The sequence below is a fragment of the Electrophorus electricus genome, chromosome 1, assembly GCF_013358815.1.
Source record: "Electrophorus electricus isolate fEleEle1 chromosome 1, fEleEle1.pri, whole genome shotgun sequence".
Classification (NCBI taxonomy): domain Eukaryota; kingdom Metazoa; phylum Chordata; class Actinopteri; order Gymnotiformes; family Gymnotidae; genus Electrophorus; species Electrophorus electricus.
The window spans coordinates 31,314,863-31,337,567 of record NC_049535.1 but is presented as its reverse complement, the minus strand read 5'-3'; the positions used below and the strand labels follow the sequence as shown (position 1 = coordinate 31,337,567).

Here is a 22,705-nt window from a genome sequence, read left to right as displayed (position 1 = left end):
GATGCATTAAAACGGACGTGTACGTGTAGATGTTACAGTACGGATTTTATAGGACAACATGAATACTGCAGTTTTGGTAGCAAGCACTGATATGAGTCAGTCACACCAGAAAGGGGTCGGGTGAGGTAAACGAAGCAACAACAGAGAAATTGAAGTTTTACGTAAAAGCATCATATAGCTAATCTCGATGTGCGGGGTTAGTGAAGGTGCGATTTAAAAAATAAAAAAACAACGTTAAAAAAAGAGAAAGAAACAAAGAAATGTAGCCTGACATTCTAATCAACATCTTGCGGTAAAGTCGTGAGTTGTATGTAAATGTAAATAATAGCCCACGGATAAAAACGTTACATTACAATTAGGTCTATTTCTTACGTTTTCCGTTTTACCCTGACGATGCATCCTACCTTTGGCTGTGAACTGTGCCTGTTCTTGTCGAATATCGTCCCTTAGTTTGACAAAGGACGCGCAAACACTGCAAATCCAACTGTACACAAAAATATAGTAGATCCTAGTATACACCAAAATAACTAAATAATGACAGGCTGGGCGATCTGGGATCGCTGCTCCTCCTCCTTGGTGTGTAGGCAAGTGCGAGCAACGGCTGCAGTGGCGGCGAGATGATGCTAGAAGTTGAGATGGTGGCAGTGCGCCGGCAGCCCTGTGAAGCACCAGGACGTTTGCTCAGTAGATGCTGGTCCAATGTTAGAGGGAATCGGAGAGCGAAGCTCTCGGGGTGGATGCGCTCTCCACCTGATAGGGCTGGCGTTAATGCTTTCCACAAAGGAAGCAATGGCGAGGGTTCACACGACTCTAACGAACCACTGATTCCCCTGTTGTTTTTTTTTTTCTCTCTTCAGTGTTTTGCTTCGTCTAGATTCTCCATTAGCTCGAGGGTTCACGGCCGTGCTCAGGAAAAAAGGCTTCACACGACATTTCTTCCTTAATATGGCGAAATTCTTTTCCAACGTTACGATGTGTAATTTCGAGAGATTAAAGTTTGTCCCTGCTGCAGATGCAAAGACCAATTTAGAATATTTAAAATAGTTGTTGGTTGTGCTGTTCTATCAAGTACAATCTGAAAGTAATGAAAAGCAGAAATATGACATATTTAATATCTGAAAAAAACGGAAATAAAATCAGCGAAAACTAGGAGCAAAATGCCATTCTCTGTTAGCAGTTTTTATTAAAATCAGTTTTAACATACATACATACAAACATTCATACATGCTTACATACACACACACACACACACACACAAATTATATATATATATATATATATATATATATATATATATATATATATATATATATATATATATATATATATATATATAACACATATATAACATATATAGGGTTTGAATAGACTGCACAGTGGATGTTTTCTTTAGTAGCATCTTTGTAACACTGAACACTAATGCATGATTGCATGTGTACATAGACCACTGCGAAGAAAAAGCTTAATGCACATCATCTTTAGTGCACATCAGACTGATTTGCTGCTGGGGTCGAGTATTTGATGGCTTCCACACGGCTACAGGGAGAGCAATAATGGATGCCTTTATGTCACTTTCCCATCAGAAGCTCTGGGTGCACGTTACAGATAAAGCAGCGTGTTGCATGTCCCGAGCCGATGGGTGTCCATGAGAAGCTTGGCATGAATGCTTCAGACGCTTAACACGAATAGTAAAGGCAGAGGGCTCTCTGCGGCCCTAATGGACCCTGCTTCTAAACTGATGCCTAACACAGTTCTTCCATTCATGATGCTGCAGCACTTACATCCCCCTTAAGTACTCTCACCGCTGGCACTCAGGCTAATGGAATAAAGGCACATCAGATTCCGCACACTGTACAGAAAACAGAGTGATGCCGTCAAGACCTCATCTGCACCCAGCCCCAAACTATAGAATAACTATTGCAGTGTAACTATAGGTTATGTATAAAAACGGCTTTACGGTGTATGGTGTTCATTTGTTTGTGCATTCTCTGCTTGCTGACTGGAATCAGGGGCTTAACAAAGTTAAATCCTAATCATCTGTTTTACAGCATTGCCGCTTAGAGTTGCCTAGGTCATCAGGGGCTAAGTGCATTGCATGTCAGTAAACTGGTCATATCCTGGATACTGGCACTAACAATGCTGCCATTCCCAAGTCGGTCACCATCTAGGGACAGTCATCACTGGGATTCTCGTTCTGCAGCCTTGCTGTGCCTATCACAAGGCCATCTGGCAATTTCTTTCAGAGTGGATTTATTATTCATGTTCATTCTGCTAGTTTACTTGGATAGGAAAACAAACATGTATCCAAGAAGACAATTAATAGGCTACAGAACCTCACTGAGTAGAGATCACAAGAATTAAGCTTTTATAGCAATGACACATGCCAAATTTCAGATAAAAAAGATTTAAAACGGAAAATAACCGCTGGATCTCATCATAACTGATACAATTAGAAATGCTATAACCTATTCATTTTGCATAAGGAAAGACTGAACTCATGAAACTTCGTATGATCTGATCAAACAGCACCCTCCTCCGTCGGAACAATTTTCGACTGTGTGCGGGAAGACAGATGTAACCCTACTGTCCACGCCGTGGATAGTGTGTAATCGCATTTAATTACCGTTGAATCAATTATTAACACCTAAGACTTCTTGTTCGTGCTTAAAATATCACCTAAACAAAGCATTTTCACTTCCCATTTCCACTGAAATTATGCCATCACACACATGCCCAGACACGATTGCAAGACGTGAGAAAATTACGCTACCAGTATAAAAAAAAAAACGTCCAAACTTTCCAGTAGAATTGTTTATTTAAGAACACAAACCCAGAATAGCCAGTGGCGAATATGCAGCAATAATCATGCCACACGGACCATGGGACTTTGTAGTCAGCTATTAAGATACGATTTACTACAACTCCCAGAAGTCTCCGCCAGTTTTTTGAGGGCGTGTGCGTTTGAGGAAGATGAAACATTTCACTGCAGTTAGCCTACAGGTAAGAATCTTTTTTTTTTCTTTAGTTTCCTACATAAATGCCTGGGTAATTCATAAATGAGCACTACCGTCGAGTTTTAGTGTAAGAGTTAGGAGTTGTCGTGTCACAACAGACTTTTTGCTTTACGAAAGGTAGCTAGCCAAGTTACCCAAATGTAGTTGTAAAAGCCAGCTAAGCTAGCTAGCTGCCTACTCGCGGTAGTATTAGGAGCTAACAAATAGCCAGCTAGAATTTTTATATATTGTTAGCTAGCTAGGCTATCTATCCACGTTAGGGCTGGTAACTACGAATTATGGCGTTCTAGCTTTCCACAGATGTTTTAAATCACTTTATCACGTCGCTGTCGTTTTAGTAGAGGACAGAGAACAGCACACACTCACACCAACACACCACTTAACTCGGGTTAAGGGCTAACAAGCCCTAAATGTTTGCAAGTTAGCTAGCTTTGGCTGCTTAGTTAACTACCCTGTCTAGCTGGCTGACGTTACGTCGCATTTTTCTGTGTTTTACTGTTTTGCTGTGTGCTGTTTTGTGTTGGTGTAGAAGATTGACAGGGGAACCATGCTGGAGTTTCTGAGCCAGTCTGTCGATGTCTTTTAGTTTAGGCATCTCACTACATAGCCAGTTTAGCTAAGCTGGCTGGCGAGATGATGGTCTTCTTTGAAAATAATGTCTTTTAAGATTCTTCGTACCTCTACATTTCGTATTTTTCTGTATGGCTGAGATCAACGTAGGCAAGGAGAATCAGAAATATCAGTCCAAGCTAGGATGGCTAAGCTAGTTAGCGGTCCAGATTGTCGGGCGGGCCTTATGACGTTTCCCGATGACGCTCCCGCAGACTCGCTAGAATACGGTCGGAAGACCACTGACGTAGTACGTATTTAAAAGAGAAAGCGGAGTTTTCATTGGTTAACACGGCAATATTGTACTATAAAGTGCTACAGACAAGACAAGGCAATTAAGCACAAATTCCCAGGCATTTTTCCAATTTATAGAACAGAAGAATGAATGAATATATATATATATATATATATATATATATATATATATATATATATGAATATATATATATATATATATATATATATATAATAAAATGAATGAATAGAAATTTGAATTTGAATAAATATAATTTGTTACCAACAGTATATATCCTTGATAATGTGTACTCCCAGGTTTTTATTAGGAGTTTTAGTTCTGGCAGGACTGATTTCTGTGCAGGTGTTTAATTACAGTTCGTGATGTAATAAAAGTATTGTAATGGGCAAAGGAGAACAACGTTGCAACACAGAGTAACCTTTGGCTTTGTTTACATGTCCTGTAACTGAGGTGAAATGAAGTACTACTGTGTGTTTCCTTATGTTACTGTATGTCAGTGACTGGAAAAGCAGAAATCTGAGGCAGGAATCCTGCTTTTTCTTCTTTAGGGCCTGACTCGCTGACCCATTCATGGTCTTTGTGTTAAATAAAGCACTACAAAACTGTTTACAGTATCTTGTATCTTATATAGTTAATGTATTTTCTTTTAAACAGGTTTTGCTGGATTGTTTGCTGGATTGGCTGCTTGGTAATTTCTTTTTAGTTATAGTGTTTTGTGTTAATTTGAATGTTGCTAATGTAATCAACCTTCAGGTTTAATGTTGGAAAAAGTCAGTATTTGAGATTTGCCAGTGAAGTGTTGTTTTCTGTGCTGGTGAGATTTCTCTGGGTCCTGCAACTGCAGTATACAGGATTTGTCAGAGCTGGACTTTATAGCCACACTGCTCATTGTCTGTTAAATATTCATAAGTTCTCACTTGTTATTCGGAGTTTCACTGTCTATAGCATAACCTGGTGGGCTGCCTTGATTTTGTGTGGCTGCTCTTGTCCTTCCAATAGTTTTCCTTCAGGAGATTCCCCCAAAATATTCAGCTTGTGCCAGGCAGAAGAAGGGGAAGTACAGCAGCACTGTGCAGTAATCAAGTCCAGTTCAAGCTTGTGATGAGTTGATTGGGGTTCTGCAGCTGAGGTCTAACCTGACCCTCGTTGACGTGGTGTGTAATGACCCCCACCCCCCCCCCCCCCCAGGCTGCCAAGGCCCAGCAACACGTGGCTTTGATGGATTATGAACTCTGGTAAAGCAGCTAAGCGCTACAACCGTTTCTCAGGAGGAAGTTCCACCCCAGCCATCACCAGGATCAGCTCACCTGATCTGAGCAACGGGGTGAGACTGTAGAGAGCGCTCTCAGTGGCTCCAAGCTTGTGAGATTATTTTATTCGTGTGTTTGCCTGTTCATATGTCCAACTGGTGGTGGTTTGTTTTCGTGCAGGTCAGGATGGACAGCACGTTTGGGCCCACATTTCCATCAGTTGTACCAGTTAGCAAAGGTGAGGACCCTGAAAGCCACTCTGTAAAAATGAAATGTTAGCTCCCCAAGAAACTGACTCTGCACCCTGTTACATTAGCTTAACCAAGATAAATTTTAAGAAATGAATCAACATGTACCTAGAAAAGCCATACGTTTTTGCAGTGCAGATAACTTTCATAAGTAAACAGCAAACCATAGACAAAAGTTATTCATTGTAGCATCCAGAATGATCTGATATGGTCGCTGATTAGCCTCTCGGCTCTGGGACAGTTGTCTGTGTAATCACATTGATTTGTTGTTGTACTGATGCTCTGAAGTTTCAGCAGAGACTTCCAGTAACTACAAACAGCATCGCAGGACACCGTCATCCTCCAGCACACTGACCTACTCACCCCGTGATGATGATGATGGCATGGTAACCACAGCTCTACCTCCCCGCAGGCTGTTTTATTGCATGGCTGTTGTCCAAAGCGCAGGGGGCGTTTTCAGCACTGCTGTTCCATATGGCAGTGGGCAGTGTGTTTCCTGAATGCGTCCAGCTGATGAAGCGTGCGCTCTCGCTCTCTCTCTCTCTCTCTCTCTCTCTCTCCTGCCGAGCTCTGCCTCTTTCTTGAAGAAACGTAAGGTGGCCTGTCCTGTTGCGTCAGCTGCTGTAGCCAGCTTAACATAGCACGGCTGAAAATAGTTATGTATATCCAGACTGTTGACTTCAGTTTAACACTTAGAAGTGCCAACTGAACAGAACGAACTGGGTTTGTCCAAAATTGCAGCACCACTAGGCAAGGCTAATCTCACCAGATCCCCAACCACTCGCAGCCTTTCTCACACAAGTGGCTACGGTACGAGGGCTGAAATCTTGGAAGGAAGCACAGAATTTGAGGGTCTTCTGTGTCTCACTGCTGAGTAAAATGCCTCCTAGAGGCCTACTGACTTACAAACCAATCGTCTGTGTAGTGACACAATATTAGTTTGCCTGAATGTTGCTAAAATATGCCTGTTAGCTCATTTATAGTGACACACAGGCTGATTCATGAAAATAATCATTTTTGGATGTAATCTAATAAGAAGTGCTTCCCTAATATACCTGCTTACTTGATAACCCGATTAATGGCAGAGCAACAGTAAAGTTTAATGCTGTTTTCACTGCTAAAGTGCTACTGTTGATTTGACCTGCTACTTAGCTGATGCATTGATCAGATGTGGGAATCAGTCAGTCAGTGAAGATTCCGTGTGTGTGTGTGTGTGTGTGTGTGTGTGTGTGTGTGTGTGTGTGTGTGTGTGTGTGTGCGTGTGCGTGCGCACTCACAGCCCCCCATCAGTACACCGCGGCGCTCAGATTCTGCTATCTCCGTGCGTTCTCTACACTCCGAGTCCAACATATCCCTGCGCTCCACCTTCTCCCTGCATGAGGAGGAAGAAGACACAGTATGTACAATCACCACCATTATTACACCTTCCACCCCCCCCCCCCCACACACACACACACACACACACTCTCTCTCTCTCTGCAGGAGCAACCACTGACCTGCTCTCTACACATCACCATAAACACTCCCCACACACCATCATCATCATCATCATCATCATGCTCTTTATGCACACCAATACACACATCCACACACACACACACACACATGCTGGTCCAAACTCCGGCTCACGTCTGCCAGTGACAGCGTTGCTGGGTCTAAGTGGAGGCCTCTGTTGTTCTGTCTCTGTCAGGAGCCACAGGTGTTTGCAGAGCAGCCCTCAGTCAAGCTGTGCTGTCAGCTGTGCTGCAGTGTCTTCAAGGACCCTGTCATCACCACCTGTGGGGTGAGTGCGTCCCTCCTCCACCCTGCCCTACCTTCAGCTGGGCTCTCGGCAACTGGGAGCTGGAGCTCTGGGTAAAGGCAGGGTACCAGCAGGTACTGGCTGGACAGGGTATTTGTTTGCTCTCAGTCCATGAGCTGAGCACCGTGTTCCTCAGTCTGTGGTGTCCACAAGTTATTAAGAATATATTTGTTATATATGAATGTTATAATGGTGTGTCTCTCTCTCTAGCATACCTTCTGCAGGCGATGTGCCTTAACCTCAGGTAGGCGCCACAGTCCTCTTTTGTCTAACGCCACCTCAGTAAAGTAATTCAAACTGAGGGGAGGGGAAGCAGAGGCCCCTGTTCATCATGGCTGTGCAGTTTCAGTCAGCCTACTTCTCTCTTTTGTTTGTTTGTGGGTGGGTTGTGGGTGTGTGTTCAGAGAAATGTCCTGTGGACACCTCCAAGCTGACGGTGGTGGTGAATAACATTGCTGTGGCGGAGCAGATCGGGGAGCTCTTCATCCACTGTAAATACGGCTGCCGCCCCACAGCCACCAGCAAGCCGTGCGCCTTCGAGGTCGACCCGCTGGGCTGCCCGTTCACTGTCAAACTCAGCACACGCAAGTGAGAACGCACACCCCCTCTGCTGCTACAGCACCTGCAGTACACTGGCCCAAGAGAGTAACTTTGTGTGTGTGTGTGTGTGTGTGTGTGTGTGTGTGTGTGTGTGTGTGTGTGTGTGTGTGTGTGTGTGTGTGTGTGTGTGTGTGTGTGTGTGTTTGTGTGTGTGGTGGGGGGGGGTGCGGTTCAGGGACCATGAGGTCAGCTGTGACTACAGACCGGTTCGCTGCCCGAACAATCCCAGCTGCCCCCCTCTGCTCACGATGAACCTGGAGGCCCATCTGAAGGAGTGTGAACACATCAAATGCCCCCATTCTAAATACGGGTGGGTGTGAATGTGAGACAGAAAGTGAATCATAAAAACAACATTTATGATCATTTGGTCATTCTTAAGGACACTTAACAATTAAGCTTTTTTTTGGGGGGGTTTACCAGATGCACGTTCATTGGGAACCAGGACACGTACGAGACCCACCTGGATGTGTGCAAGTTCGAGGGGCTGAAGGAGTTCCTGCAGCAGACAGACGATCGCTTCCACGAGATGCAGGTGACGCTGGCGCAGAAGGACCAGGACATCTCCTTCCTTCGCTCCATGCTGGGCAAATTGTCCGAGAAGCTGGACCAGCTGGAGAAGAACCTGGAGCTAAAGTTTGGTGAGCAACAACATAACTGACCAACCCTGGGTGACTCTGAATGTCTAAACCTCTGTTGAAAAGATGATGATGATGATGATGATGATGACGATGACTTTATAGAGTGCAGCTCAAAGTGCTCCACAGGATAATAACAATAAAACATTTAATCATTAAACCGTATTCCATTTCCCTATATCTCTCCTCAGCCGCGGACAGTGCAGTTGCAAAAAGCATTTCACTGCCAGTTATACCATGTATGACTGTGTACGTGACACTTTGAGCTTGAGAAAAGAACGTAACCGAAAGTAAAATGTTCTAGAAATCCGATAAAATGATAGTGGTGAGGTTAATTAATTTAGAACGGTTAGAAATACATAAAATGGTTAGTTGAGTTAAAACAAAATGTGTCTAAGATGAAGTAGCCATGATGATCACAATTTTTTTATTGCCGATATTGAATACATTATCAAATTTATTCCGATTAAGAACAATTGCAATATATTTATTGCATATTATAATTTTAACATGAACATGTTCATTTCCCTATAGATTTATATATTGTGGGGGGGAAAAAAAAGTTAGGAGTGTTGCTATAAAGTGGTGACACAAGCCTAAATGGCAGTAACACTAGTGATTCTGGCTAAAATGCAGCTCTGCTCGGACTGTGTGAGTCCGATAGCACGTATGCTGCCCGTGTGCAGCTCCTCTGAGCTGTAGTTTCTCTGCTGTTGCCTAGATGTGCTGGATGAGAACCAGAGCAAGCTGAGTGAAGACCTGATGGAGTTCCGCAGAGATGCCTCTATGCTCAACGTAAGCTGCAGTGCTCAACATCACTGCTGGAACATCCAGTTTAGTGCTTAGTTACTTACCTTAACGCACTGAGGTGTGTAGTAATACGACTAAAGATGTATGAAAAGTGTGTGATTACCAGAATGAGTAAGACGGACTTTTTAGTGGTTGTTCTTCTGTCCTCCTTGACGTTCCTTTGTCTGTGTACAGGATGAGCTCTCCCACATCAACGCCAGGCTCAACATGGGCATTCTGGGATGTGAGTGTCTCTCCATGGCCTACCGCACTGTAGCTGCTCTATGCTAGCGTTGTGCACATTGGTGATTTACTGTGGTGTATGTGTGTGTATTGTATGGCTGTTCTTACTGTGCTGTTTGTGTATTACAGCTTATGATCCTCAGCAGATCTTTAAGTGTAAAGGCACATTTGTGGGCCATCAGGGTCCGGTATGGTGTCTGTGTGTTTACTCCACTGGTGACCTGCTCTTCAGTGGCTCCTCTGACAAAACCATCAAGGTACTCAGCTTCTTCAGACCAGATGCACGCACTAGACACTTCTGAACCCCCCCCCCCCCCCCACGATACACTGCACTGAACTTATAATTCACTAACAGGGTCTTTAGACTTCAGTACTTATTGTATGCAGTAGGTTGATTTGGCTAATTTGCATTGTCGTTGGCTCATTTCCTCACTCACTGTTTTTAAGGTGTGGGACACCTGCACTACATACAAGTGCCAGAAGACGTTGGAGGGTCATGACGGCATTGTTCTGGCACTGTGTATTCAGGGGTGAGTGTGCACACACACACCACACACAACTGACTCTAGAGCACTGAGTGGAGCTCACGTCTCCCGTCACAGCTGTGTCTCTCTCTCTCTCTCTCTCTCTCTCTACAGGAACAAGTTGTACAGCGGCTCAGCTGACTGCACCATTATTGTAAGTGAATTAAAGTAATAACTGTTGAGAGTGTGCAGGACACCCTACGCTTTCACTGCTGGCTAACAGTGTGTGGGGTTATGGTGTGTCCAGGTCTGGGATATCCAGACTCTGCAGAAAGTGAACACGATCCGTGCGCATGACAACCCTGTATGCACACTCGTCTCTTCCCACAACATGCTTTTCAGCGGCTCCCTGAAAGCTATTAAGGTGAGATCTGCTGGGCTGTAGAGTGTAACTGGGTTCTGCTGCCCTGGTCTGGAGGGTGTAGCTGGATAGAGGGAGGTGGGGGTTATAGAGCTCAGGCAGGAAAAGCTTGGTGATCTCACCACTACAGGACTTTCCCAAACGTTTCGGACTGAGACTTCATGGAACATTTGTGTGTGTGTGTGTTGTAGGTGTGGGACATTGTTGGCACAGAACTGAAACTGAAGAAAGAATTGACTGGGCTGAATCACTGGGTCCGAGCTCTGGTTGCTTCCCAAAACCATTTGTACAGTGGATCCTACCAGACCATCAAGGTGAGGTCACCTGGAGCCTTTCAACCAATCACATGCAAATAGACTGGAAGTTTGTAGTTATGCGTAAACCCTGTGCTAATTGGTTATTGTTGTGAAAGGTCTTCTGAACATATGGTGTGTTTATCATGGTCCGATAGACCAGGGCTAGGGAGCAGTGTAGACGACCAAGGAAACCGTCCTCCACTCCACCGGACAGCAGGCAGAGTACGCGGGGAGTGGACAATACACCTTACTACTGCTCTCACTGTTAGGCCAGAAACAGAGAGACCAGGGGGTGAGGGACAGAGAGACCAGGGTGAGGGAGTGAATGAGTGTGTGAGTGAATGTTTGTTTGTGTTTCTGTAAGGAAGAGTAAGTGCGTGAGTAAGAGAGAGGGTGTGTGTGTGTGTGTGTGTGAGGGAAAGAGAGCAGGGTCACATGGTGAGAGGGAGGGATTTAAGTGGAGCTCTCTGCTCCTGCCTGTGACCACTTCAGTTACCATAGTGATGGCCGGTGACATCGAGCTGTGAACGTGTTCAGTTTTTCCACAGCTGATAAGTCCAGGTGTGGTGGCCACACCAACCGCAAAATAGAACATCAAATTTGAAAAGCTTCTCTTTACATAAACTGAAGCCTCGTTACAGAATTATATTGTTTGTATGCTTGACTTAAACATTACTGTGGATACTAACCATGCTTGAGTTATATCACTTGATATAACTCAAAAAAGTGTCTGATGTCTCTGCTTTATTTGAGAAGAGAGTGGGGCATCTGTGCTTGTTTTTTCATGCTTCAGATCTGGGACATCCGCTCACTGGAGTGTGTCCATGTCCTCCAAACCTCCGGGGGCAGTGTCTACTCCATCGCAGTCACCAACCACCACATCGTGTGCGGCACCTACGAGAACCTCATCCACGTGAGAACCACTCTCGCGCCTTTGACTGTCTCCCACTGTGCCTTCCGTTTCGAGTTACACTGCCTGGTCACTGATCTGTCCTTTTGACCTTCTCTCTACCTGTGCAGGTCTGGGATATTGAGTCGAAAGAGCAGGTGCGCACGCTGACGGGTCACGTGGGTACAGTCTATGCCCTAGCAGTCATCTCCACCCCTGACCAGACCAAAGTGTTCAGTGCCTCCTACGACCGCTCACTCAGGGTAAGGGTTGGGCGCATGGTGGGCGGGGTTTTACTTATTAGCTGAGTATCTGCATGCTGTTCTGATTTGGTCCTAACTGACCGTATTCTATTTTTGTTTGTTTGGAACCTGTGCAGGTGTGGAGTATGGACAACATGATCTGCACCCAGACGCTACTACGCCACCAGGGCAGTGTCACGGCACTAGCTGTCTCCAGGGGACGCCTCTTCTCCGGGGCTGTGGACAGTACCGTGAAGGTCGGACACCCTCTGCCACTCCAGCTAACTAATCTTGAATGCGCTTTAGTTTTCCTTCTTCCAGATCAGCTCTGGGAGTAAGCGCTGGATATCGCTAAGGCTTTTCATGTAGTCCAGGACCACGGTGAGCAGCAGACCCGTTCCAAATATCTTCATGCCATCTCTTCCTCAGAGGCTGGAGAAGAGCTCCCCACAAGTCAGCGACTGCTCACAACTGTGACTGCTCACAACCCCCCCCCCCACGCACTAACTGCTCACATCTCTACCCCCCCCAACTCACAATAAATCATCATAATTCCCAATAATCCCCCTATAACTTCCCTGAAGTTCATAATAACTGATCACATTGACTCACTGTAACTCCCCACAACTCACAGCACATCCTTATAATTCCCAATATCCCCCCATAACTTCCTTGAAGTTATTACCACCAACAAGCTCCAATAATACGGTTTAAATCATCATTCCACACTGACTCTGTCTGCCTTGGAAACCTAATAATGTTGAGTTTAGTGGTGAACTGGCCCTTGTAAAACTGTAATTAAAACAGTATGAGGGATCTTGTGCAGTGATCTATCTGACCACACTCTGTTCTCTCCTTAGGTGTGGACCTGCTAAATGAGTCCCTGCTGAACAGTGACAGACACTACACCTCACTGGCACTTTGGAACTGAGTGGATCCCTAATTATTAATGTTTTTTTGCTCTATAGTATAGGACTATGTTGTGATTCCATCACTAGATGGCACTTGGACAAAGGACCCCCCCCCCACACACACACACACACACACTCTCCTCTTCTTGTCTGTTTTTTTTTGTGTGTGTGTGTGAGAGATTGACACACTCCAACGCATGTGGTCACACTCCCGGCGGCTATGCGAGGGACAGCTTGTACTCTGAGCTGCCGTCTGCATGCAGATTGTGGCTGAGGGTTTTTGCCTTCAAAGGGCATGACCTGACCCTCTGCTATCTCTCTGCATTCACCAGAGCCGCCCTGCCTTGGCTAGCCTGCAGTCAGCATTTACGGTTTTGTAAATAGGGTCTTTGCTGGGTTCTAATGGACACACCCACTCTGGTCGTGGACAGGTGCAGACCCCAGTGAGCAGCAACAGAGGGCGCTATTGCAATACTGGGTTTACAGAGTGCCAGCTGAACAAGTCTCCTTTGGACATGCTTGGGCACACTGCTCCCTGCAAATGGGGTTTTCAGTGTCTAAGTAAAAAAAGGTTTGTGTGTGTGTGTACTGTATTATACTGTGTGTACACACAGTGCAACATATACCTACCATAGGTGTATTTTTGTTTTGTATACTTTTCTGTGGTCGCCTTCAAGGCTAAATTCTAGGAGGAGCAGAATGTTAATAACGCACTCCTCTCTCATGCCTGGAGCTCATGTGCAAGCCAGCAGCTCAGCTCAGACTTATTAATACTCAGTGCAAGACAGTATAGATGAAATCAGAGCACTTATGGACTCACTATAGACAGAACAGATCTACTGTAAGTAAATGACAAAAGCCTGTGTGGGAACACTCCAGTACGAGTTACGAGAAGCGTTAGCGTGATGAGGCAGTAATGAGGCACTCCAAGCAGGGCTGTCTGTGCTCCCCTCTCTCATTTTATATATGTATATATGTATGTATATATGTATGTATATATATGTATATGTGTATATATATATATATATATATATATATATATATATATATATATATATATATATATATATATAAAATGAGAGAAAGTATTTATGATTTTCTTACGTGTTATTTTATGACAGTAGTACACATCACAGCCGCTTTTCGAACAAAATCACTAAAATTTCTAAATCGATTTTAATGTACTCATTATATCCATGTTTCTGAGGTGTTGTTTTCTAATTTTGCACCAGCTGAAGTCGCTTCGCTATGTCTGAGGCTGAGCTGGATCTTTGGGTCTTCTCGGGGACATGACTGTTTGTAGAAAGTACATGCGCCTGAATTTGCCATTAAAGTAATGTATGTTTGTCTACGAAGAAACCTGTGCTGAGTTTAAAATACATTTACTGCTAACAGTAGTGCTATTATCAACCGAGTGCCATGTTTCAGACTCCCCCTAGTGGCCTACCTCCAGAAATGTATGCATCAGTTCCATTCTGACTTTCATACGCAACCTTGGCTTTTTTCATTTATAGTACAACTAGTGGTTATTTTGTTATGAAATACTAACTTGGCTTAAACCTGTTATGTTGGGGCTCTTCCTGTCCAGACTGTGAATCCAAAGACCAGTCCTGAATTTTGTAATCATTAGTATTTGTCATAGAACATAGGCAACAAATTACTGCCCTCAGGGACCATGTACTACAGATTTTCCACCTTCCCTTTATCTAGGACTCAGGTGTGACTACAGTGGGCTTGGTCAGTGATATTAGGCTTCTTTGAGATAAGCTGTATGTTGCCTTGGTGGTCACTGAGTGACCAGAGAGACATTGGTTTTATCTGCTACAGCCCATGTGAACTGGCAGCTCTCTGCGTTCAGACAAATATATAACATTTCATTGAAAAATATAAAGTCAAATTTTGTTTGTGAGCATAATATCCACATAATAGTGAATATTTTAATTATTATTATGCTCTATTAACTGGTTTCTGGCTCTGTCTGGAAACTGGAGATTTTCTAGCATTTGTTGGTCCCGCTCTGTGGTCATCTACCAGTGATCACATAATCCCAGTCCTGGAGTCAAAGATTATTAACACCCAACTTGTGCACCAGTGAGCATAAGTTCAGTCCATTCTTTAGACTCCCAGTCAGTCCACATATTTAGTCTGTTCCTGTTTCCAATGCACTTGAAGCAGGTAACTACTGAATATCTAAACTGTGGTCTGGCTGTAGGTCCTGGTGGACTGGATTTGAATGCTCTGGATGAGAGCAAGCGAAGCAGAATTTCAAGCCTGAAAGTGTCACAGGTTCGAAACATTATACCTTTTTTTTGGTATGCCTCTAGCTGTGTTCAACCGTGTCCAAAGCAGTGAGAATAAACACTGAATGTTTGTGTAGAACATTTATTTAGAGCAGGTGGTTGTTGGTGCAGTCACTGCAAGCACACCACAGTCCCCAATGTCTGTCACAGCAGGTCTTACACAGGCCAAGAACATCAACACAATATACAGCCCGCACGCACGCACAGCTATGCAGGAAATCTCACCTTTTTTATGTCTTTGCGATTAGGATGAAAAACAAATTTCATATTTAACCAAATAATTTTGCACCAGGGCACATTTTTTCATAACCCAGTTTTCCTTTTTTATCTGGAAAAAACCATGAGAATAGAAATGGGGAAGAAAAAAAAGTGTTTGAAAGTGGAGAAACTGTGTTAGTAAAGGGCATGAAGTTTTACAGTGACACGTTCAGCTCTATACAAAGCAGGAGGATGGAGGTGAAGTCCGTTTGACGACGGAGACGCAAGGCCAGTCCCCTCGCTCTTGAGCAGGATGACATTCTGCCCGCACCTGATCCTCCAGCCCTCTAGGGGGCGCGTTCAAGCCAAGAACAACGTGGCCAAAAGATGTCTGAGGAAGAACTGGGGCTGCCCTGTCCTCTGCATACTGATCACACAAACCAGCTGAAAACAAAATACAAGAACTAACGCGAGGCATGTACATTGTTAAATAAAAATAACATAATATGCATGATATACAACTTATATCAAACTACAGGACAGTCAAAAGGTGGCAACTAAAAGCTACCTTAAAGATAAAAAGGGGGGGGAAAAAAAATCCTTTATAGTTCATTTAAACTCAGATTTAAAAAATATACAGTTCCACTTAAAAGCCCTCTTTATGATCCACATACATCATTAAATAGCCTTTCTGAGAACATCTAATATAATCTATGTTTATAACTTAAATATTACAAGGATGCTCTTGGGACAATTTTTGCAGTCATAGTGGCTGTCTTTTTTCTTTTTTTTTTTTTTTTTTTTGTCTTTTTTTTGCTGGGCTTGTCTCATCCCTGGGCTTTCTCTTGGATACTTTAGCAATTATTATAATGAGCCAGGAGATTGTCATGGCAACATGAGAGATACTGTGTGGTGTAGTGAAAACGTCAGCGCTGTAGCGAGGCCCAGCAGGAGCGTGGGATACAACCGCTGCCACTCAGCGCTGATGACTATGAACACCTGCCACAGAGTGCCCCCTGCTGGCCCAGTGAGCCTGCGCTCATTCTGCCTCGCACTTCCCAGGCACCTTAATGGGAAGTGGTGGTCTAATGTGTTTTACCTGTGAACCTTTTCACACCTGTGAACCTCTTTTTGACGCTAAATTACTCACAGGTAGGCAGACGGCTCCCAGTTTAGTCCAGAAGAACTCGTGCGTTAAAAGAAACCAATGAGAACAGCACACAGCTCGCCCTGTTCGGGAGAATCTCTTACTGCCGCACTGTAGGCCTCTTACGACCTCACAACGTTCAGCCCTTACAGGAGATGGAAAGGAAACGGTGGTGAAAAGGAGCAGCAGGTCCTTCCTCACCCAAAGCTCCATCACGAGCTTCGGTAGCAGGTGCAGATACCCTGGCAGAGCCACTCCAGAAAGCCTTTGTCTGGATCTGCACTGCTGTACCTCTTATTAGCAACCAGCTCATTGTGTTTGTGTAGCAATCACACAATCGTCATTCATCACCACCGAGAACATGCAAAGCTCTTTTGGTTTGATTCAGATCGAAATCAATTCTTTCCCTCTTGGTCTTGCACTGTTCCTGCGATGTTCATCTGCACTGACTGAAAAAACCATGTGGAGCATCCGTATGAGGTTCCTTATATCATCGACTGTGAAGTCCTGTATTCAAACTGCAGCTCATCTGAAGGACAAACCCTTGCGCAGTCTCAGCTAGACAACATAGTAGACCGCAATTCCTCCATGTTGACGCCTGAATCTTTGTGTCTCACACTTCCCTGAAGTCACTCACCGAACCTTTAACGGTACCACACTGCCCTGAATTCACTCACTGAACCTTTAACGGTACCACACCACTGTTCTGAGGCCTGCAGAGGGTGTTTGCCTGGGTTTGGGGTTACTGCTGCCTCTTGTATTCAGGCTCGAACCTCCATCGCCTTCCCCTGCTCCAGGAAATTGCTCCCCCATGACCCAAGTCAACTGGAGCAACGTGTGTGTACGTGTGTGTTATTGCCAATGAGGTCACCTGTCGTGTTAAGGCACACAGAACAGGAAGGGGATTGGGGGGTATGGGAGAGTGGGGTATTATGAAGAAGGGGCAGGGCCAGGGGAGTAAGTAATTAACCAATCAGAATGAGGCGGCAGTTAATTAAAACGTCATAGAGAAGTACAGGAGGCCAAGGCAAGCAGACAGAGCAGGCTTTACACAGGTACTCCAACCACTAGTCACCACAGCCTACAACACAGCCCTCTACACAGCACAGCAACTACACATCTCACAGCTAGCTTAGTAACTTTCTTAAACTCTGTTTTGGTCATAGAAAAATCTGTATTTCTGTCAGCGAAAGTCCATAGAGTTCTGAACATAACACTGTATTGTACCATTTACCATCAAATAAAAAGAAAAAATATTTTTATATATTTGTATATATTTATATATATATTACTGTACTAATGCATGACTCTCACTGTGAGTTTTTTCTTTATAGGTACAAACTTTCCTCATGCTTATAATATACACATACCATACTATTATTTCATATACAGTAATTATTGGCATTGTATTGTATTCATGACTCACAATAGCTTAGGATGTCCCAGAGACTCCCAAGAACAGAACAGAAACAGACAGTTGAGTCTTGTGTGGTAAACATGTCCTCTCGTCCCTCCAGCCCTGGATGGTTTTGTTGTTTTTTTAGCCTGTCCTGAGGTACTTCACCTGGGGGTTTGTGCAAACCAACTTCTGGGGAGGAGTAAGAAAGAGAGAGGAGGAGAGTGGGGTGAAGCCAGGGGCCTTTGGGAGGGTCGGTTGGGGTGTATGGGGATATTGGGGGCCTTTGGGAGGGTCGGTTGGGGTGTATGGGGATATTGGGGGCCTTTGGGAGGGTCGGTTGGGGTGTATGCGGGGTACTGGGGGGCTTTGGGAGGGTTGGTTGAGGTGTATGCAGGGTACTGGGGGGCTTTGGGAGGGTTGGTTGAGGTGTATGGGGGGTATTGGGGGCTTTGGGAGGGTTGGTTGAGGTGTATGGGGGGTATTGGGGGCTTTGGGAGGGTTGGTTGCGGTGTATGAGGGTATTGGGGGGGCTTTGGGAGGGTTGGTTGCGGTGTATGGGGGTATTGGGGGCTTTGGGAGGGTTGGTTGGGGTGTATGCGGGGTACTGGGGGGCTTTGAGAGGGTTGGTTGCGGTGTATGGGGGTATTGGGGGCTTTGGGAGGGTTGGTTGGTTGGTCGTTGTGCCCTTTGTGTGCTCTCCGGGTGCCCTGAGGTGGAGCTACAGAGACATGGTCGTGCTCTTCACTCCAGCATGGCATCCAGCTGATCGGCCAGGTCATCGAACATGCTGCCTATGTCATCCAGGATGCTTACTGTGCTCTTATTCTCAGTCACTGAGCTGCAGAAACACACACACACACAATGTTTACTGTGCTTATTCTCAGTCACTGAGCTGCAGAAACACACACACACACACACACAATGTTTACTGTGCTCTTATTCTCAGTCACTGAGCTACAGAAACACACACACTCACACACACACTTTTAAGACAGATAGTTTTAAACAGATAATTCTGGGTCTTTGTCTTTTGTATTTCCTGCAGTGAGTTCAGGCTGTACTATGGCTGAGCGATATGGATTCAAACTGATATCGTTTGTTAAGTTTGAACTGCATTATTTGATCTATCATGATTGAAACGTAGCTCCATGTAGTGCCATTTAATACAGGAGGCCAACATTTGGTATAGCCTGTGTAAAAGAAATAGAGGACATTTTGTCTTACATCAACATTAAAGCTCAGTGTCCACACTAATGTGGGACACTGCAGTCTGCTTCTCTCAACATCTCACACCTCTGTCTTCTCACTGTTGCTCTCATTCAGCCCAACCTCTGAACCCATGTTCTCAAAAACACTATACTTACTTTCCCATATTGAGTTTTAATTATTATTTGTCATTACTCATCAAAGCTGCATACAAATGAGCACAGATTTGCTCACCGTAAATGGCGTATGGACTAACCCAGGTCTCATTCAGGACATGCCGTATAAGGACAGTGATCCAAACACAAACACTCCCTGAAATGCCCTCATATACGTAATATTTGCATAAACATACATTATTGAGAGAGAGATATTGATAACAATTCATCTAACCACGAACCAAGCAATTCTCAGGTTGTTAAACTATTGTTAAATCCCGCCCAGGTCTCGCGTGCCGTGACCCGCTGCACCTGTTTCACCAGGCTGAAGTGGCGACGCCCCATCACATCACCCGCTCTCCTTCAGGGAGTGACGTTTTCTGCCACCACTCTCCCACACACACACCACACACAATTACGCACACTCTGACCAGCATGAGTTTAACAGTACAAGGTTGAAAATTGATAAATAAATAATCTGTTGGTGAAATTTGCATGTACTTGTTTTAGGATCATAGTTGAATGTATGCAGTTTTGATGAATAAGGGCCATTGATTCTGTATATTGCCCAGCCCAACTTTGCAAATTTCTGATTCATACTGATGGGACGTTTACTAATAATAGCCTGCTAAACTGAACAAAATCAGTATGAGTAGTAAATCAGTAGTAGAAGATCAGTTAGCAGTGGCTAGTCATCAGACAGGCTGGTGGGACTCACTCTCTGTGCCTGTCCTCTTTAATCTTCTCCTCCACGGCCTGCAGAGCGGCAGCCAATGAGGCGCTTGTCTCCTCGATCTTCTGATGCACCGCGTCCACGTTCACTGGCCCCGGGCCGGGCCCTGTCCCGCCTCCACTGTCCAGCGACACCCCGCTGATGGAGGAGCGGGGGGGTTTTACGGGCGGAGGCACTGGGGTCTGGGGCGTCTGTGGGGTTTGAGGCGTCTGGGGCGTCTGGGGTGTCTGTGGGGTTTGGGGCGTCCCTGGGGTCTGGGGCGCGTGGGCCGTCTGGGGGCTCAGGGCCGGAGGAGTAGGGGATTTAACGGGGTTCGCCGCCGAGGGGCTGCTGGCCACCTTGGTGACGGGATGCTTAGCAGGGGAGGGCAAGGGTGTCTGGTTGGGTGTGACGTTCATCGACTGCAGGATGTTCTTGGACGGTTTCGGGGCTGTGGGCGGAGGGGTGGGCTTCGGAGAAACGGGTGGAGGCATCTTCTTCCCTTCAACTGCGTGAGACGGGAAGAGAGACAGGGAGAGAGATGGGAAGAGAAACCGACTGAGCAAACTCTGAGCCAACGAGAAGAAAGAGGTGCTGAAACTTTAGTGGATACTCACATAATTGTGTAAAGACAGGGCATGAGAAAGGGCCGCACTGTGTAGTACCTGGGCTGCCTGGCCCCGGCCCTGGGAAGGGGGCTTTCTTTGTGGTGGCAGCCGGAGGTCCCTGCTTCTTCACGTTCTGCGCCAGGACAGGTTTGGGAGACACTGGGGGTTTGGCAGGTTTTCGGGGTGTATCAGTGATCGGGCCCCCCAGGTCCGCACTGTCCCTGCGGGGGGCGCTCTCTGCGTGCTCCTGGGGCCTGGGCTGCTCCGACACAGTCCCGTCGGAGGCGGGGCGTCTCTTGATGGTGCCAGTGCCGTTCTGATAGGGTGCGGCCGGCCCTTCCTCCGGCTCCTTCTCTCTGCTCTTGGGCCTGCGCTTCACCGTGTTGGACTCCGTCAGGTGGAACTGGGCTTCGTCCGCGTGCTGTTTGGAGCTCCATGCTCTTCTCTTCAGAGTGCCTGCGCCCTCCACACGAGAGCTGTCCTCTCGGGGCGGCGGGAAGGTGCTGTCTGCCCCCTCCTCGCCCTCTCCCCTACCCTGCCTGGGTCTCTGTTTGATGGTGAGGTTCCCGTCCTCGGCGAAGGGGAGGTTCTCGTTGGAGCTGCCGGCCAAGGCCGGCTGGGGCTCACAGGGTGGGCTGGGTCGGGCCTGCAACGGCTCGGCCATGCCCGGTGCTCTCCTGGCAGCTGCCACCAGCTCGGTGACCGGTCCACTGATGGTCCTACGGCGGTTCACGACCTCTCCATCCAGACCGATAGCATTGTGCTGCTTCCCACCTGCTGAGCCCACCTGCGGAGATCAAACACACCTAAGATCCGTACAGACTCTTCACTCATCACACACACTCGTGTGAAACATGGCCCTGTGCTCATATATTTGCACGAGTTTTGTTTTTTGCATGAGCTTCCAGCCCTTTTTATGCTTTTGAGCTATTTTTAGCCTCACCTTGATCTCTTCACACGGAACACGCAGTGGCACGCATGTCTGTGGCGCGGCGTGTCCCGGGCTCTCTTACCTGCAGGTGGTGGCCCGTGGACTTTTGCAGTGCCAGCCCCTTGGCTCCGCCCCCGATGGAGCTCATTTCCAGCATGGCGGCGATGCTCCTCACGGTGCCCGCGCTGCCCGTGTCCACGGAGCCGCTGGTGTCGCTGGCGCGCCTCTGGGGCTGGTAGCCGACCTCCAGCAGGGGCCCTGGGCCCGCGGCGTCCCGAGGCGGCTCGCTTACGCCGGTGCTGGAGCTGGAGATGGCCGAGCTGGAGCGCTTGGGCGGAGGAGGGGGGGGCCCCTTCTTCTTCTGCCTGAGGGCGAAGGACTGGCTGCGGTTGACGTTTTTGTCCGCCTGCCCGCGCACGGAGCTGCTCCGGCCCACACGGTGCTGCACGGTGGCGTACTTCTCGCCTGGGTCCGGCACGTTCAGCTCGTCACGCTCCTGCTCGCCATCCGACACGGCGTAGCGGTTCAGGCTGTGCGCGCGCTTCTTCGGGCCGCCTTGCTCACCGTCGCCCTCTGCCGGCAGGCACAGGAGTGGCACAGAGACCGGCGGCGCTGACCGTGGTGCCTCTGCAATCTCTGTGCCCGGTGAGGGCTGCGCTCTGTGCGTGGGAGACTGGGGCAGAGAGCGAGGGGACTGGGGCCTCTCTGCCTGCTGCAGCAGCTGCGCACTGGGTTTGGGCTTCACCTGAGGCAAGGCCGCCGGTAGCAACGAGGGAGGCTTGGTCTTGGTGGGAGTCTGGGGCGGGGTGTAAGGCGGCCCGGCACCCTGCTGGTAGGACTGGCGGGGTTTTGGCTGGACGGAGGAGACGTTCCCCCTCTGGCCAGCCACCTGGCTGCTCTGTCGCATGGCGCGCGCCTCCTTCCTCGGAGGGCTGATGGGCTCCTCGCTCTCGCGGCTTTTGTTGGCGCTGTTCTCGTGCAGGCTGCGCATGCGTTGCTGTGCCACGGGGCCCCCGTTGGCGCGGGCGTCAGGCCCGTCCTGGGTGCCCGCTGGGCGAGTCTGAGGGGCCTGCACCTCCCCGCTCGGCTCGCTGTCCTGCAAGGCGGATATCTTGGGAGACTCTGTGTTGTCCGGGGGCGGGCTCTCTGTGGTCCCCACCTCCTGATTGGCCACAGGCTTCTTGCGTGTCATGTTTCGAGTATCAGATCCTTTCTGGATCTCTGCCAGCTTTTTCACAGCCAACATGAGTTTCTTCTGGTGGCCTGGGCAGATTCAAACCCAGCAGAGAAATTAGCAAATTAGCTGAGATCTTCATTCAGGTAGAATTCATGTAAAAGGTATGTAGAAGTTTAACTATCGACTAAGTGAAATAACTGGTAC

The 22,705-nt window shown here is 47.0% G+C and overlaps 3 protein-coding genes across 7 annotated transcripts in view; 1 reads left to right on the top strand and 2 right to left on the bottom strand.

Annotated features, from left to right (window-relative positions):
- gng13b (guanine nucleotide binding protein (G protein), gamma 13b) overlaps nucleotides 1–802 on the bottom strand; it is a 7,604-nt gene extending 6,802 nt beyond the window's left edge. The window contains exon 1 of the mRNA XM_027017855.2: nucleotides 405–802. The gene's annotated coding sequence lies outside the window, so the exon portion shown is untranslated. The remainder of the gene's footprint in view (nucleotides 1–404) is intronic.
- A 2,137-nt stretch (nucleotides 803–2,939) lies between these two features.
- Nucleotides 2,940–14,027, top strand: traf7 (TNF receptor-associated factor 7). Its single transcript, XM_027017876.2, has 21 exons — nucleotides 2,940–3,000; nucleotides 5,068–5,203; nucleotides 5,310–5,367; nucleotides 5,666–5,763; nucleotides 6,657–6,773; nucleotides 7,068–7,160; nucleotides 7,389–7,422; nucleotides 7,583–7,766; nucleotides 7,954–8,088; nucleotides 8,199–8,416; nucleotides 9,135–9,208; nucleotides 9,398–9,446; nucleotides 9,575–9,702; nucleotides 9,893–9,975; nucleotides 10,084–10,123; nucleotides 10,217–10,333; nucleotides 10,522–10,644; nucleotides 11,420–11,539; nucleotides 11,647–11,778; nucleotides 11,895–12,014; nucleotides 12,618–14,027. The coding sequence occupies exons 2-21, from the start codon at nucleotides 5,105–5,107 to the stop codon at nucleotides 12,630–12,632; spliced, it is 2,037 nt and encodes a 678-aa protein (XP_026873677.2). The 5' UTR covers nucleotides 2,940–3,000; nucleotides 5,068–5,104; the 3' UTR covers nucleotides 12,633–14,027.
- Nucleotides 14,028–15,034: 1,007 nt separating this feature from the next.
- The window catches only part of caskin1 (CASK interacting protein 1), a 91,497-nt gene continuing 83,826 nt past the window's right edge, over nucleotides 15,035–22,705 (bottom strand). For 4 of the 5 annotated variants that reach the window (XM_035530949.1, XM_035530957.1, XM_035530959.1 and 1 more), the window contains 4 exons: nucleotides 21,407–22,587; nucleotides 20,403–21,180; nucleotides 19,792–20,293; nucleotides 15,035–18,550 (listed from right to left, as the gene is read on the bottom strand). In XM_035530949.1, coding sequence (XP_035386842.1) covers nucleotides 18,454–18,550; nucleotides 19,792–20,293; nucleotides 20,403–21,180; nucleotides 21,407–22,587 — 2,558 coding nt within the window. In that variant the 3' untranslated portion in view covers nucleotides 15,035–18,453. The remainder of the gene's footprint in view (nucleotides 18,551–19,791; nucleotides 20,294–20,402; nucleotides 21,181–21,406; nucleotides 22,588–22,705) is intronic. The other variant, XM_035530953.1, reaches the window with a different exon arrangement.